An 18,406-nucleotide genomic window follows, 5' to 3' on the forward strand; every position below is an offset into this window, starting at 1 on the left:
TTAAAGTTTCTCACCTAACTTTTAAAACAAGAACCCTGCTGAAATATTAACCTTAATCATTCGTACTAGTGCAAACAGCTTTCCTTTGGTGTTTAAAAAGAACAAATCTCATTCATAGACCAGCTCAGATAGGTAGCGATGGTCTTCCAACAAAAGTAGTTAGACAAATCATTATCATGTATAGTTGATGCCAGTAATACCATTATATTAATATTTTTCATTTCCTTCCAAGCTTACTTGTCTCCCACACGCCTGTCAACTTATTTAGCTAGATCTGTCCCTGAGGTTCTGCCAAATCTCCTTCATCACATTTCAGTTGATATATTTCTAGGTATACCTCCCTTTGAGAAATGACTTTGCTCATTAAATATTATTCCACTGTCTGTTTTCCTCCTTTTCTACCTCAGGCTTGCAATGCATACAAAACACTCATTTACTGAATGCAAATTTAGTACTGTAGGAGTTTCATACAGTTCATGTACCCAGATTAGCCTGCCATATTAAAACTTTGCTCAAAGGGGATTTAGAGATTCAGAACATAGAACAATTTCTGCTCTGCAAAATGTCATTAGTTTACAACATTCTTCTTACAATTTCTACTGTTTTGATTTAGGTCCTGTGTCAGGTAATTTTCAGTGGCCACTAGCAGCTTGCAAGCAAAGTACTCTTGGATCTGTAAACCAAAGTTCAAAGGAAAAACTCCCAGAGGGTCTCCCTTTGAAAATTTACCAGTGGACCTGTATCACCTTTATTTTAGTTTTCAGGTGTAAACTAAGCAGATTAAAACAGTTTAAAGCAGATAGGGATTTCAACCCTGCACTTCCTTTTTCCAGTTTGCTCTGCTCTGGCTTCCCCTGCCCCCAGTACTGCCTCTTTGTCCCAAGGAGAAAAGTATGCATATCAGTAGCATGCAAACATTTCCAAGCAGGTGTCTTAGGAACATTTTAAAGAGGTTTCTCTGCAGGTAATCATTCATATCCATGAAAATTCCTTTAGTGCTTCCCAAATTGTGGGTCATAATTCCAAACGGGGTTGCAAAATTCACATATGGGGTCATGGTCAGAGCTGGCAAAAAAAAACAAAAACCCTCATTGTCCTTTGCCTTCCATCAAATGCTATAACTAGGTCTGTGTGAGCTTGATGAATTGTGGAAAATGATGGCGAAGTTGCAACTGACACTGTAGGAGAGCTGGAAGTGGTTGCTGCAGCCATTTTTCACTGGCTTCTGTGACGGGCAGGAGCCTATCCCATAAAGCAATTTACTACTACTACTACTTATCATTTCTATAGCGCTACTAGACAGATGTAGCACTGTACACATTATCCCCGGGTTCTATATAGAGCGACTTAAGTTGTCCATGCAAATATGGTTGAATTCTGGATTTGCACATGCAACTAGCTTAACAAGCCAATCAGTGCTGATAATTGCACCTAACAAGCAAATTATTGACACTAATTGGCATTAATTAGAATTTTCTAAGCGTATTCTATAAAGCGATGTACGTAAATTCTAAGACGTGGATCTGAAAAGGGGATGTGGCCATGGGAGGACTATGGGTGGATCATGGGCGCTCCTTGGATTTATGCTCATTGTTATAGAATATGCCCATTCCACACATAATTTAGGTGTCTGCATTTATACCAGGTTTTCATTGGTGTAAATGACCACAACTAAATATAGTCACAGAAAATGGACACTGGACATATTCTATAAACTACATCTAGATTTAGGTGTAGTTTATATATAGAATCTAGCCCTATACACAGGTACTTTCACTGTTCCTAGTGGGCTCACAGTCTAAGGTGATTTTTTTTACTTGGAGCAATGGAGGGTTCAATGTCTTGCCCAATCATAAAGAGATGCAGTGGGAATTGAACTGAGTTTCCATTCGTTGCACTAACTATTAGTCTACTCCTCCACTAGTTTTAACTGGGAGTAGCAAGTGGATAGTTTAAGGTCCATTCTAAAGATAAGTGTTCATAGTTGAGATCCTTTTACCTCCTGAGGGAAAGATGGAATAGATCTAGTCCTTCTGAATAGGTCTAAAGGCACAAGATTTGTCTTGTTCTAGCTCTTCAGTGGTTTTGCAATATTATTGCTCCAACTATCATTATCACAACACTTGGAACATAAAATTGTCTTCCAAGTCTTTTTTTAGAATCCATTTCTGCTCTAACAGAGACCACTGTTTCCTCTTTGGGACATCGCCACAGACTCCAAGTACCCTTCGGGTCATCCCTCAAATGGAGAGGTCTAAGTGGCATAGTAACATATAGTAACATAGTAGATGACGGCAGAAAAAGACCTGCATGGTCCATCCAGTCTGCCCAACGAAAAACCTATAAGTGTATACCTTACCTTGAATTTGTACCTGTCCTTTTCAGGGCATAGACCATATAAGTCTGCCCAGCAGTATTTCCCGCCTCCCAACCACCAGTCCCGCCTCCCATCACCGGCTCTGGTACAGACCGTATAAGTCTGCCCTCCCCTATCCTCGCCTCCCAACCACCACCCCCTCTTCCCCCCAACTGCTCCGCCACCCAATTTCAGCTAAGCTTCTGAGGATCCATTCCTTCTGCACAGGATTCCTCTATGCATATCCCACGCATGTTTGAACTCCGTTACCGTTTTCATCTCCACCACCTCCCGCGGGAGGGCATTCCAAGCGTCCACCACCCTCTCCGTGAAGAAATACTTCCTGACATCTTTCCTGAGTCTGCCCCCCTTCAATCTCATTTCATGTCCTCTCGTTCTACCGCCTTCCCATCTCCGGAAAAGATTCGTTTGCGGATTAATACCTTTCAAATATTTGAACGTCTGTATCATATCACCCCTGTTCCTCCTTTCCTCCAGGGTGTACATGTTCAGGTCAGCAAGCCTCTCTTCATACGTCTTGGAACGTAAATCCCATACCATCCTCGTAGCTTTTCTTTGCACCGCTTCCATTTTTTTAACATCCTTCGCAAGATGCGGCCTCCAAAACTGAACACAATACTCCAGGTGGGGCCTCACCAACGTCTTATACAGGGACATTAAAACCTCCTTTCTTCTGCTGGTCACTCCTCTCTCTATACAGCCTAGCAATCTTCTAGCTACTGCCACCGCCTTGTTGCACTGTTTCGTCGCCTTCAGGTCCTCAGATACTATCACCCCAAGATCCCTCTCCCCGTCCGTGCCTATCAGACTCTCCCCGCCTAACACATACGTCTCCCTTGGATTTCTACTCCCCAAGTGCATCACTTTGCATTTCTTCGCATTGAATTTTAATTGCCAAAGGTTAGACCATTCTTCTAGCTTCTTCAGATCTTTTTTCATGTTTTCCACACCCTCCGGGGTGTCCACTCTGTTGGAAATCTTGGTGTCATCGGCAAAAAGGCAAACCTTACCTTGTAACCCCTCGGCAATGTCACTCACAAATATATTGAACAGAATCGGCCCCAGCACCGATCCCTGAGGCACTCCACTACTCACCTTTCCCTCCTCCGAGCGAACTCCATTCACCACCACCCTCTGGCGTCTGTCCGTCAACCAGTTCCTAATCCAGCTCACCACTTCGGGTCCTATCTTCAGGCCGTCTAGTTTATTTAAGAGCCTCCTGTGGGGAACCGTGTCAAAAGCCTTGCTGAAATCTAAGTAGATGACGTCCATAGCACGTCCTTGATTTAATTCTCCCGTCACCCAGTCAAAGAATTCAATGAGATTCGTTTGGCACGATTTCCCTTTGGTGAAACCATGTTGTCTCGGATCTTGCAACTTATTGGCTTCCAGGAAATTCACTATCCTTTCCTTCAGCATGGCTTCCATTACTTTTCCAATAACCGAAGTGAGGCTTACCGGCCTGTAGTTTCCAGCTTCTTCCCTATCCCCACTTTTGTGAAGAGGGACCACCTCCGCCGTTCTCCAATCCCTCGGAACCTCTCCCGTCTCCAAGGATTTATTAAACAAGTCTTTAAGAGGACCCGCCAGAACCTCTCTGAGCTCCCTCAGTATTCTGGGGTGGATCCCGTCCGGCCCCATGGCTTTGTCCACCTTCAGCTTTCCAAGTTGTTGATACACACTCTCTTCCGTGAACGGCGCTCTATCCACCTCATTCTCAGGTGTACTTTTGCTAGTCCCTCTCGGTCCTTCCCCAGGGTTTTCTTCAGTGAAAACAGAACAAAAGTATCTATTTAGCAAAGAGGCAGCACCTGTGGGGTTTGACTTCATGAAGCTTCTAAAGGTGACTCCAAATTCCATATACTACCTTAGTTTGCCACTTTATTTATTTAGATTTTGCTCACTTTTCAGTAGTAGCTCAAGGTGAGTTACATTCAGGTACGCTGGATATTTTGTGAAGAGAGACTGCTGCCACCCTTCTCCAGTCCCATAAAATCTCTACATATATATATATATATATATATATATATATATATATATATATATATATATATATATATATATTCACACACACACACACACACACACACACACACACACACACACTACCATTTTTGAAGGAATTCACTCAAGGCAGTGTAAAGCAAGAGTATGTCAAGCATAGGCAATAGATAATTACAGCAGTAAAAATATTCAAATAACAGTACAAGATAAGGCATAGTACACTATATTACAATGTCAAGAAAATACGCAATAAAACACTTTAAATAGCATAGACTATTGTTATAACCCATTTGCAGATGGAAATTCCTCTTTCTTCCCTACTTAATCTCTGCACACTACTAACTGTTTCTGATATCCTGTAATGACATTGTCATAACAAAACTATGTAAGCCACATTGAGCCTGCAAATAGGTGGGATAATGTGGGATACAAATGCAATAAATAATAATAATAAATTCTGACTGATTATGGTGATTTTATTCAGGGGCTTAGCTCCTGTGTTTGGTATTGTATGAGGTCTTTTCTCCATCTATGTTAGTGGTGGGTCATGGCTTATATTTGTGCATAAAGACTGAGTTTATTCTAGTATACTATTTTTTTCCCTTCTGTGCTCCATTTCTATTGTTTAATATGATATGGTAAATGTCATTTCCCATATCAGTTCAAGCAAATGTACATTCCTAAGATGTATCTATAACAAAAATCACATTTTCAAAATGAATGAATATAGATGACACAATCTGCTTTTATTGGGGTTCTTATTTTAATAGTACATCAAACTACTATAACTCTGCCATATCAGTTTTACAGAACTCTAATAGAAGCAGTGGACCTGGAATAAATTTGGGAAGAATCCAGTTATGATTCCTTTGGTCTAGTCTAGTCTGTTCTGGGTTCTGATATTCCACTATGTTCCATGTGGATTCTGAGCAGATTACAAATAAGAAATCAATTTAAATATTGAGAATTACATAAACTAAAACAGAAAATAGGATAAAATGTGTAAAAATAAATAACATTTTTAAAATGTAAGAAAAAAAAATGTAAGAAGTTATTGTTCTAATCTGCAGTGGAAGAGTATTCCAGACGTTTGCCCCCTTGGAACATTAAAAAAAACTGTCCAAAATGTGCTAAAAATGGACATCTTTAATTGCTAGGTAATTCAAAGTTAAAGAATTAGAAAGAGACATCTCATGTTTTGTCCTCATGTAAACAATAATCTGGGTAAGATAAAACAATTTCATGCCACTCAATATCTTAAAAACCAAGGAGTCTTTTTACTAAACCATGTTAAGCACTAATGTAAGCTTAATGTGGGGGGAAAAGGCTTATCCCAAAATTTGTTAAAGCATTTTGAAGTAATTTGCCTGTCACTAAAGCTAACCCCCATATTCTATAAATGGTGCAAAAATGGCATGTGAAATTTAATTGAAGAATGAGCCAATTAGTGCTGATAATTGGGCCCTAACAATCAATTTTCAGTGTCAATTGGCATCAATTGAAATTTACACGTGCATTTTTAGGTGCTGGGATTCGCATGTAAACTTTATGTTCTGACCAAAAAAGGAGGGTCATGGGAGGATCAAAGGCATTCCTACAATTTATGGACTCCTTTTACAAAGCTGCACTAGCGATTCCTGCATGGCAAATGCGATGAAGCTCATAGGCATTAAATGGGTTTCATAGCATTTGCCGTGCCTGAATCACTAATGTGGCTTTGTAAAAGGAGCCCTATGTGTGCTGTTATAGAATAAGGGGGATCTGTGCCTAATTTAGGTGTAAGGATTTACACCAAGGTTTAGTTGGTGTAAATCCTTGCATCTAAAGTAAGGTGCGGATTCCGGTGCTAAGCATTATTCTATAAACACTACTACTAGACACACGCAGCACTGTACACTTGAACATGTAAGAGACAGCCCATGCTCAACAGAGCTTAAAATCTAGTGACAGACAAATAGGACAAATAAGGGACAAGGGAATTACTTAAGGTGGGAATGATAAAAACAGACATGGGTACTAAACAAGTGAATAGGGGTTAGGAGTTAAAAGCAGCTTCCAAAAGGTGAGCTTTTAGCCTAGATTTGAAGACGGCCAGAGATGGAGCTTGACGTACTGACTCAGGAAGCACTGCGTACCACCCAGTTACTGCTGGGTTAGCATGGGAGCCCTTAACACCACCTCAATGGGTGTCATTATGTGCCCCCCCCCCCCCACATGGCCACATGGTAAGTGAAATTTTACCATATGGCCATGTATTTTGGGGGCCTTTTTACCCACAGTAGTAAAAAGGGCCTCAGTATGTGGCAAAAATGGCCCCTGCCGCTAGCACAGGGCCCTTTTTACCGCAGCTTGGTAAAATGACCCCTTAATATGCAGATCATTTGAATTTATCCAGGCTCTTTTCCACCTATAACAATTTCTCTTCTGTTCCTGTAGAGCCTGAGAGTATCAAGATGAGAGAACAGTCCTGGCCAGCTTTCTAACAGATAAAGGGCTTATCTGTTCAAGTTAGAAAATACTGTTATTTTAGTTTAACAACATAGAAGATAGCTGAGTCTCAGTTGGACTGAGTGGAAACTATATGGTTCCAAAATCTACTTGAGTCAATTTTCCCTCTGCCAAAGGTTTGTTTTTGATGACTGCCTTGTAAACCCTTTGGAGTTTCAAATAAAAGTTTAAAGGAAAATGATCTAAGTTACTGGATGCCAGGTAGAATCAGAAATGAATTTAGGATAACTAAGCTGGAATGAAGAGGCGAGAAAGTCAAGTGAACGCCATTTTCATGAGTAGGAATGATATTCTCCATAACATTATATAGGGAATCTAAGAACTGCTGAAAGTTATCACTATTAAAGGGCCCTGTTTACAAAGGTGCATTAGCGATTTTAGCGCACGTTAAAAATTAGTGCGTGCTAACCGAGAAGATGCCCATAATATTCCTATGGGCACCTATATGGTTAGCGCATGCTAAAAATGCTAGCGTGCCTTTGTAAACAGGGCTCTAAATGTTCAAAAGAAGATTTAAATCACCTAAAATTATCAAAAGTCAGGTCAATATAACAAATATGTAATGAAGCTCATGAGGTTTGGAAACATTTCTGATTACAATTTGATTGCACATTTATACAACTATAGTACAACAGCATATACCCAAACTACAGTTACTGAGTTTCAGCAATAGTTAAAGAGAACTTAGATTATCAGACTGTGTCATTCCTGTTTCCGTAATTATTTCGGCTGTGGCACAATTTTAATTCCCATTTAACCAATCCCGAATCCTTCTTTAACAACAATCTTCTTTACCAATAACAACAATCTCCTTTGCCAAAAAAATACCATTCAGTATTGTCTAATTTTTCTTAAAAGTCTATTTTTTTCATTTTCCACAAAACAAGCCTGCTAAGTATAATGATACACTTCAATCATCTTTTTGGTTTACTGCTTTTATCATCCTTTGAAAATTCAGAATTATTCCCAGTTCAAAATATAGCCCATTCTTTATAGCTAAGCACAGAACAAAGGGTGCTGTACCTTCATTGTCCATTTTCTTCTTAAGCTCCTTGTGATAGCAGTTTTATCTAACTTAAATTCTTGGGAAACAAGATGGGTCACTATTTGTGATTAAATACCAGAGAATTGATTATGTCGTTATTTTTTTTTAATCAATGTTTTTCTATATTTGGAGTTGATTTTCAAGGAATGCTTTTTAATTCCACTACTATACTGAAAGGCTTTCTGAAGGTTACCAAAAATGTCAGCATCCGCACTACCTGAATTTGGATTATGTGCAAATGCTTTCTCAATTCCTTGGTCAGTAAGTTTCAGTTTCTCCTTGATAGTGTACTGTCCTGGCTTTTTAGCTAAGAATGAGTTGCCCAGGACCAAGTTAGCATTCACCCTGAATAGCAGGCTAGACACAATTAGTTCTGCAGTGCAGGGGTCAGAGAATGTTAGAAGGTATATACTGAGGGAACATCATAAGCATATGAGGATATAAGGGGAGATTCTATATATGGTGCCTAAAAAATCCACATGGAAAACATTTCCACCTAAGTGTATTCTATAAGTGGTGCCCAGATTTAGGCGCAGTATATAGAATACACTTAGTTGATATCCCAGCACCTAAAACTATACTCGTCTCCATTTACACCAATGAAAATATGGCATAAATTCCGGTGCACAAATATAAATAATGTTGCTCAGATCTGCTGCACCAGCACTCACCCTACCTCACCCCCACCACATCTGATCCATAGTTCTGCATCAGCTGCTTAATGCAGCCTTAATGGAAGTGCCTCTATGTGAAGATAAATGCAGTCTGAACCTATTCTAGTAAACAGTTTCTAAAAGATAGTTAAAAAATTTCTGCGCTTGCAATGAGGATTACAGTGAGATTTGCTCTTGATGTTATTAACAATTATAGTATTAGCACTGGCTGTCTGAACAATTGATTTTTGCATTTAGCTGGATCTTTGTGGAGAGATGTTCAATGTTTAAGTCAAAAAAGAGGTACTCTATCAGTATCAATGCTCTCTTTGTTTTCAGCACTTGCAGCTTAGTTTCCAATTCCTTGGCTGTTGCTTCAAGCCATTTCATAATTTTGATGTTCACCTTTACCATTTTCTTTTGTGTGCTAGGTAGCCATTCCAGAGATGTCGAGTTACTCAGTTACAAGCTGAAGATTTTGGGACAGTCCTGGATTTATGACCAGCCCATTCTGGTGCATTATGGGGCTTGCAGCACTGATATCAATGGGCAGGATTACCGTAGCTTGGTAAAAGGGCCCCTATGTCGTCTATTTACAATGTATGCATTCTGAGTAATACACATTCTAGTGCACATAAATTTAGTATATGATTTAGTCCTTAAACGTATTTGTAGAGTTGATAGTTATGCTACATAATTTATGATATCCTTTACTTATCAATTTCTAAGCCCACTTTCCCACACCACTAGCAGAATTTATACCTCTTTGTTTTCAAATAATTTTAATGATACAGTTCTCTATTAATGACCAAATAATTATCTCTCTCTATATATATCTAATTGAATATAATGAATAAAAATTTGATAGAAAATAAAAGATAAGTCACACAGCCTCAACAGTACAGGATATTTAGAACCTATTTTATAAAGATGCACACTTTACAACTGTGAATCCACTCTTCAACACTGTTCCCTGTACGCTGAGCAGGAGTCCTTCACCTACCATCCTGCCAATGGATGATGCTTTTTCATTATCTTGTTTTTAATAGTGAGGGACAGACAAGCTCTGCAGGATTCCATGGAACCTGTCTGTCCATAAATGATGTAGAGATGGGAGTAACTAGTGAGGTAATTAAATTTGCTGATGACACAAAGTTACTCAAAGTTGCTAAATCATAAGAGGATTGTGAAAAATTACAAGAGGACCTTACAAGACTGGGAGACTGGGTGTCTAAATGGCAGATGACGTTTAATGTGAGCAAGTGCAAAGTGATGCTTGTGGGAAAGAGGAACCTGAACTATAGCTACGTAATGCAAGGTTCCAAGTCAGGAGTCACCGACCAAGAAAGGGATCTTGGCGTCATTGTTGATGATACGCTGAAACCCTCTGCTCAGTGTGCTGTGGCGGCAAAGAAAGCAAATAGAAAGTTAGGTATTATTAGGAAAGGAATAGAAACCAACAGTGAGGATGTTATAATGCCTTTGTATTGGTCCTGGTGTGACTGCACCTCAAATATTGTGTTCAATTCTGGTCGTCGCATCTCAAAGAAGATATAGTGGAATTAAAAAAGGTACAGAGAAGGGCGACAAAAATAATAAAGGGGATGGGATGACTTCCCTATGAGGAAAGGCTGAAGCGTCTAGGGCTCTTCAGCTTGGAGAAAAGACAGTTGAGGGGCGATATGATAGAGGTGTATAAAATAATGAGAGGAGTGGAATGGGTAGACGTGAATCGTTTGTTTACTCTTTCCAAAAATACTAGGACTAGGGGGCATGCGATCAAGCTACAAAGTAGTAAATTTAATACAAACCGCAGAAAAGTTTTCTTCACTCAATGTGTAATTAAACTCTGGAATTCGTTGCCAGAGAATGTGGTAAAAGAAGTTAGCTTAGAGGGGTTTAAAAAACATCTGGACGGCTTCCTAAATGAAAAGTCCATAGACCTTTATTAAATTGACTTGGGGAAATCCACTGCTATTTCTGGATAAGGAACATAAAATGTATTGACCTTTTTCAGGATCTTGCCAGGTATTTGTGACCTGGATTGGCCACTGTTGGAAACAGGATTCTGGGCTTGATGTACCTTTGGTCTGTCCCAGTGTGGCAATACTTATGCACTTATGTAAAACACAATATTGAATCACCATCCCCTAATGACAGCAATTCAGTTGGAGGACTCCCACACAGCTTAGAGGGAACAGTGCTTTCCTACTTTTTCTTATACATGTCGGGAGCGATTCTATTATCTGGATATCACCATTTAGGTGCCCACATTAATCAGGAAGTATACTCATTCTATAATGGCACTTACGTGCATAATTGACACAGTGTGTTTTTTCTAACGAAAAAGGTAATGGTACTCAAATGCCAAGCCACCCTTCAGAGGTGAGGTGATCACTGAGGGACCAACCCCACAATAGCCAGGACTCTTGCAACCAGTCACAAATCTATGACAAGGCAGAATTTGTGTGTAGAGCCTGAGCTCTTTCATTAAAACTTGGGGACCATGGGTCACTTTTTAGCAGACAATGGAAAAGGTGCCGGTACTCAGTACCCCCTCAAAAAAAGACTTGGTCACTATAGAATACTAACAAAAGTTGAAATCAACGTGCCTACATTTAGGCACTAATATTTATATCGGGTCTATGGCTGGCGTAAATGTTAGCACCTAAATGTGACAGTTACATGCATATTTTTACAGTATTCTATAAATTACACACCTAAATATTGGCCCTCCACATAAATGCCTGTACTCTATAAATTAAGTGTGGAAGAGGTGCTTAAGTTTAGAAGACTTGGAGGCATATTTTCAAAGCACTTCATCTTACAAAGTTCCATGGCAATCTATGGAACTTTGTAAATCTAAATGCTTTGAATCATGCATAAATGGCTGGATTCTATATATCGCGCTTCAATTTCTGTGTAGAAATCAAAGCGTATTTTATGAAGTGCACTTTAATTTAGGTGTATGTTATAGAATATGCTGAGAGGTGCTCCGTGTGACTAAATTTAGTCACGGTCAAGTATGCCAACTAAAACCTGGTGTAAATCCCAATGTATAAATTAGGTGCGGAGCGGTTGTATTCTATAACAACATGCATTCCACTCCCATAACCACGCCCACTTTTCAACTATGCAACTTAGAATTTACGTGCACCACGCTACACAATACGCATAACAAGTTGTGTATGTAACTCTTAATGCCAATTAGTACTGATAATAGCTTGCTAACATCCAATTAACAGTGCTGATTAGCTAGTTCACCAATTAAGTTACGTGCATTGTTATGGAATATGCTTCAATTTCCATGTGGAAATTAAGGTCCCATATACAGAATCCTGGTGATACTGTACATAACTAAATAATAAGCATTCACATAGTGTAATGGAAGATCACAAGGTCCTACTGGGGAAATGTTTAATAAAGCCATGGCTGTACATTTTCTCTGGACGGAGCCTAATTCTTTTAATACATGAATATGTGACACAGAAAAAAAAACTCTAGACATGAAACACAAGTTAAGACTAAACATTTTGAGTTCCTTTTAATTTTACTATTAAAAACTGATTATTATTATTAGACTCCTTACCTTTCGAGTTTATTACACCAACTGCAATTGAACCCAATCTGGGCACTGACACAAGAACCACAGCTGTTAAATTGGAGACAGGCTGTACAATACAAGAAACAGGAAATGCATTAAGCCAATAAACAATGTGTTACATGTTTAAAAATATGTATAAAATGTTCCAAAAATAAGTATAAAAGTTTGCTGACCCCACAGATGTATTTCCTGGGGTTATTTTAGTACTCTGCACATCTGTTTTGTGGTTAGTTCCTGTAGAAACGTCCAAAAAGTTGACCACAAAGAGGTGAGTTAAGTATTGTTGAATTAATATATACTTGTAGAAATAATTTTCTAAAGTCATTTTGGCAAATCAAAAAATAGTTGAATTTAACCATTAATTTAAAAGATCTGACATGGTAATTTGTCATTAGAATGACTGTTTCAGGGGTAATAATTTAAAACAATTTCAAAAGATACGAGACCACATAAAGGGGGGGAAGTTATCAACATGGGCTAATGTTAAGAAGGGTTATTTTACTGTTAAATTGGGTTATTGTACCTAGGTCTTGTTGCATAAAATGGGACCGGTGCTAAAACAGCATGAGTTAGTGATAAAATAACTCACCTTAAAAATAGCCTTCATTGATAACTTCCCCTCAAAATATGTCTGGCCCAACCTGTCTCAATTCTGAGATTGTAGGTTTAAATTCCTTAGCCCTATAATTTCTAGAGTTTTGCTTTTGATGAGCCAAAAGCATAAACAGGCCCCTTCTTGTAATCTTTCTCATCTCTCTTCAATGTTTTAAATTTAATTGTTTTCAAAATCCTCTTGAATTCATCAAAATTGGTATCCATTGGGTTGGCAGCCAATTTTTTTATAGCATAAATTTTTAAATGTGGTTTCAGTTCCCTCTCTTTTTTTTCTAAGGTGTACTAAAAAAATACTTAAATTCTGATTGGCTAAACTGACTCATAATTAAGACCTTCAGTGGGGAAAACCTGCACTTAAAGGGAGACAAGCCATGGCTGTTGTAAACTATACAACATACAGCAGTTCTCACGGTTCTCCCAACTTGATTTCTAAGGGAACCCTTTTACTAATACACTTAAAAGGCACCTACGCACGTACAATGTGCATCAAATTAGACCTATCGCCTGGCTACTGCATGCCCTGGTGGTAATTCTAATTTCTACGCGCGTCCAAAATGCATGGCATAAAGTAATTTATATTTTCTACCACATGGCGCTAACCAGACAGTAATCAACAGTGTATGTGCGCTGACAAATACTGCCCAGTTAACGCGTGAGACCGTACTGCTAAGTCAATGGGTGGCGGTAAGGTCTCAGGCCCAAAATGGACACGCGCTGATTTTTATTTTGCCACACATCCATTTTCAGCAAAAAACAAGGGTCTTTTTTGCAGGCACGCTGAAAAATGGACCTGCGCGCATCCAATTAACTCGTCTATACCAGCGGAGGCCATTTTTCAGCGCACCTTAGTAAAAGGGTCCCTGAGTAAGTGCTTCTCTTTTCTGGATGTGGAATATGTGGTGTATTTGCTTTGATTTTTCATGAATTATTGAATCTTGTACCCTATTACGATTCTCTCTCTCTTCTGGACTACTATTTTTTCTAATTATTGCAAATTACTCAGATATGTACCATGATGGGCGGAGTATCAAGCACTACATAAACTTTGAAACTAGAAGAAAGTTTTTAGTTGATTTTAAATGGGACAGAGTACATTGGCTTATAGGCCATGCAGGAAAACCTTTAAAGTTGCCAGGTGCTGAGATTAACTGGCACAACTGATACAACTGACTAAAGCTCAAGACACAATAAGGGTTTATTTTGGTAACTTTGAATTGAAAGGTTTCAATATTATTTGGTTGGTAACTTAATTTAGCCAATATAGGGGGTAGTTATCAAGCTGTGTTAAGGCATGATCCATATTAATTGCCCCTTAAAGTGTGTTAAAGAGCTCTAACACTGGTTTCGGTACCCTAACGCTGCATTATTTTGGTTAACCTGCAATACATAATAATGAGATGCAAAACATGCATATAAAAGCAGTTTTTTATTATGTAAATCCTATAACACGGCTTGTGGTGAACACCAGATGCACAGTGCAAGCCATACTGTAGTAAGAGTATAAAAAAAAAGAACGAAAGAAAGAAATATATTTGTTGAACAAGCACAGAAAGGATTCTTAGTGAGAAAAAGAAGAGAGGGACTTGTGTAACCTGCATAACATAAAAGTTACAACCTTAAACAGTAGCCATAAAACAGCATTGAGATTCTGCATGGAGGAGCCATGGTTAAAAAGGATGCCAGGTGCTGGACTAGGTATTGTTCTAGCTCTTTTAGGAAGGCTTAACCCATTAGTGCCCAATGTTCCCATATTTGTTCCCACATATAGGAACATTGGGCACTAATGGGTTAATAGGAGAGGTGGTGGAGGACAGCACTTTTAACAGATTGTGTATGTATATGGAATACATATGGTGCGAAAACTGTTGAATAGTCAGGAAGAGGACATGGATGAGGGGGAGGTGGAAATGGTACCGGTTGCATAAGGGGATTTATTTATCCATCTTCCAAGAGTGGAAGAATTTCAATTGGGCAGGTTGGATGGACTAATTTGATCTTTATTTGTAATCATCTACATGTTGCTATGGAAGGCTGCTGTAGTATCTGACAGTTTTATATCTGGCTATCAATTTACATTGTATTAATGCACAAATAGCACTAGTGACCTCAATTTAACATAGGTAATTCAGATAAAGAACATTTTCAGATTTTGCATCATTCCACTGCAGTGTAATATGGTGATTTCTAAATAATCTGCACTAAGCTCCAACATGAAAAATGAATTAATTCTAAAGTCTGTTTGTATGCAGAATGCACACATTTTTGAGGAATAAAAAGGTTCCTTTGAGGTACCTAAAAGATATTCCTGCTACTCATAAAAGAGAAAAGAGAAAACATATGGACACTTCTATTAGAAAATCATGAGCTGCAGACACAATTCATGTCTAACTGTGAGTTATCAAAAAAAGCCCCCAACCTGCAGCCTCATTTGAGACATAAGAGATTATCAGGCTCATTTTCGAAAGAGAAGGATGCCCATCTTTCGACACAAATCGGAAGATGGGCATCCTTCTCACAGGGTCATCCAAATCAGTATAATCGAAACCCGATTTTGGACATCCCCAACTGCTTTCCGTCGCAGGGACAGCCAAAGTTCACGGGGGGGGGGGGGTGTCAGAGGCATAGCAAAGGCGGGACTTGGGTGTGCCTAACACTTGGACGTCCTCGACCCATAATGGAAAAAAAAGGGCGTCCCTGACGAGCACTTGAACGATTTTACCTGGTCCTGTTTTTCATATGACCAAGCCACAAAAAGGTGCCCGAACTGACCAGATGACAACCGGAGGGAATCGGGGATGACCTCCCCTTACTCCCCCAGTGGTCACTAACCCCCTCCCACCCTCAAAACAAAACTTTTAAAAATATTTTTTGCCAGCCTCTATGCCAGTTTCAAATGTCATACTCAGGTCCATCACAGCAGTATGCAGGTCCCTGGAGCAGTTTTAGTGGGTGCAGTGTACTTCAGGCAGGTGGACCCAGGCCCACCCCTCCCCCTACCTGTTACACTTGTGGTGGTAAATGTGAGCCCTCCAAAACCCACCAGAAACCTATTGTACCCACATCTCAGTGCCCCCTTCACCCATAAGGGCTATGGTAGTTGTGTACAGTTGTGGGTAGTGGGTTTTGGGGGGTTTGGGGGGGCTCAGCACACAGGGTAAGGGAGTTATGTTCCTGGGAGCAATTTAAGTCCACTGCAGTGCCCTCTAGGGTGCCCGGTTGGTGTCTTGGCATGTCAGGGGGACCACTGCACTACAAATGCTGGCTCCTCCCATGACCAAAGGGCTTGCGTTTGGTCGTTTCTGAGATGGGCGTCCTTGGTTTCCATTATCACCGAAAATCAGAAACGACCAAGTCTAGGGATGACCATCTCTAAAGATGACCTCAATTTCAAGATTTGGACATCCCCCGACCGTACTATCAAAATGAAAGATGGACATCCATCTTGTTTCGATAATACGGGTGTCCCCGCCCCTCTATCGGGATGTTTTGCGAGGACATCCTCAACAAAACTTGGGCGTCCCTTTTGATTATGCCCCTCTATGTATCCTCCAGATGAGAACTCATTTCGAAGTTATTTTCAAAAGTTATTTTTTAATACTAAAGTAACAGTAGGTATTCTACAACTCAGAATTTGAAACTACTTCCTGCCTCTACATGTTAACTCTACTTACTGGGAAGAGGCAGCATTTCCACAGCAGACAAGTTAGTAATCTTTGACATCTGAAGCTCCACCCGGTGGTACTCATAAATCGTTCTTCTACGAACATCTACAAAGAAACAAGAAAGAACCAAGTAATCCTCTCACAAGCCCCAGAAATCAGTATACAACAAAGCTTGTGGCTGTACTCCTTGCTTTGAAGCTCTACATTCCAGTTTCTTTTCACAAGATATAGAAAAGTTAATAGAGCTTAAAGAAGTAAATGTCATTTTAAAAAGACAGTGAAAAAAACTGCAATCAATTTCTGCTGTAAGTGTTCAGAGGCAAATTAGAAGTATTACATCTTCCTCAAAGCTCTTTCCCCACCTAATATTTGATGGACTGCAGGTTCGCTGGATAATAAAGCCCAAGAAAAAAGGAAATGAGAAAATCACAGTGTAGCTTGTTTTTTTAATAGATCATCGTTTATTCTGTCCTTCATTATTAAACCCGTTCTAAATGACAAACAGATTAAGTCAGTTCAGAACATCTGCTATCGTGTGGCAGTATTTATTACACAATGTTTTCAAAACAGCTTTACACGTATCCTACATTGTTAAGGCTTATGTTTCAACATCACAAAAATAAACTCATAAAAGCAATTTTTTTTCTCAATTAATGCTTTCCAAATGTCCACTTCTCTGAAAAATATTAAATAAATTAGAACCAGGCAAGAAGTCCTCACGGGAAGCTCCTACACCTGCTCGTGGCCAATTTGTGCAACGATGCTTGTTTCCACTGCACCTGAGATGAATGAATGCCAAAACTGAGCTAAGATGGGCTGCTTTAGAGATTAATGCTGGAGCAGTAAATTCATATTCTCAGGGTACTCAGTCTGGTTACATCTGATCGATATACCTGCCAAACCAGAGCAATCAGGGGATGCATCTGAAATGTACTTTGCCATGACTAGAGGCTTTTTTAATTCCGCCGAACTCTTGAGTCTCCTATTCAAGGGAACAGACAGGACTTGTTGTTCCAATATTTTTAAAGTAAGAACAATTGTTTCTTATGCTTCCTAGAGATGATAAAACTTGTCAGTAAAAAAGGCAACACTTGGACCAGTTTTCAAAGGGAGTTATATTTTAGCCAGGGGTGCAAAGAACAACTCCCCTAACCGTATATTTTCAAAACTTACATGGATGGAATTGGGCCTTTTGAATTGCTAAATGGCCCAAAGCTATCCATACCAATACGGCATGGGTTAGGAGTAGAAGCAGAAACTGATCCAGATAACTGTAATATTCAGTCATTATCCAGAAAAAATCATCTTGGTTCCTTCCTGCTTAAACCTTGTTCAGCACTCCAGCAGGGGGCATTCAGTGGCATTTAACCAGACATGGGCTCATGGGCAAAGTCAGAAGATACCCGCAGGCTCCAGCGATATTTAGTGCCGGTGGCTGCATACTTAACCTTCCAGATAGGACTGTTCAAAAAGCAGTCCTATATTTGTCCGATTAGGTATGTGGATACCAGCACTGAATAAAGGCTGGCACCCGCACAACTTCTGCTCTGCCTAGATCCCGGATATCAGAGAGGGTCCCAGAAAACAACGAGGCAAACGATCCGCAGACTCCAATGTGGAAGACGAGAGCAGATCAGTAGTGGATATACACAAACTTTGTTAGTAGAATTACACACAGAATATATTGCCCGACACAGGCCATGTTTCGCCCAGCAGGACTGCATCAGGAGCTATGTTGCGATCTTCACTAAGAAATGCTTATGCTCCAACAATTGGTATTTAAAGCAAACTGCACTGTAGTAAGAAAAAAATCAACATAAGTTATATACACATAACCGAGGCACGATATGAAATTACAGCGTACACTCTGACATCATATCATCCCTTGGTTATGTGTATATAACTTATGCTGTTTTTTTTCTTACTACAATGCAGTTT

General features: G+C 39.5%; 1 protein-coding gene across 1 annotated transcript in view; it reads right to left on the reverse strand.

Annotated features, from left to right (window-relative positions):
- The window catches only part of PLXDC2 (plexin domain containing 2), an 830,569-nt gene that overhangs the window by 119,734 nt on the left and 692,429 nt on the right, over positions 1–18,406 (reverse strand). Inside the window, exons 8-9 of the mRNA XM_030199473.1 lie at positions 16,478–16,573; positions 12,177–12,258 (exon numbers count right to left, since the gene is read on the reverse strand). Of these exons, the coding sequence (XP_030055333.1) occupies positions 12,177–12,258; positions 16,478–16,573 (178 nt within the window). The remainder of the gene's footprint in view (positions 1–12,176; positions 12,259–16,477; positions 16,574–18,406) is intronic.

This window comes from Microcaecilia unicolor, chromosome 1 (assembly GCF_901765095.1).
Source record: "Microcaecilia unicolor chromosome 1, aMicUni1.1, whole genome shotgun sequence".
Classification (NCBI taxonomy): domain Eukaryota; kingdom Metazoa; phylum Chordata; class Amphibia; order Gymnophiona; family Siphonopidae; genus Microcaecilia; species Microcaecilia unicolor.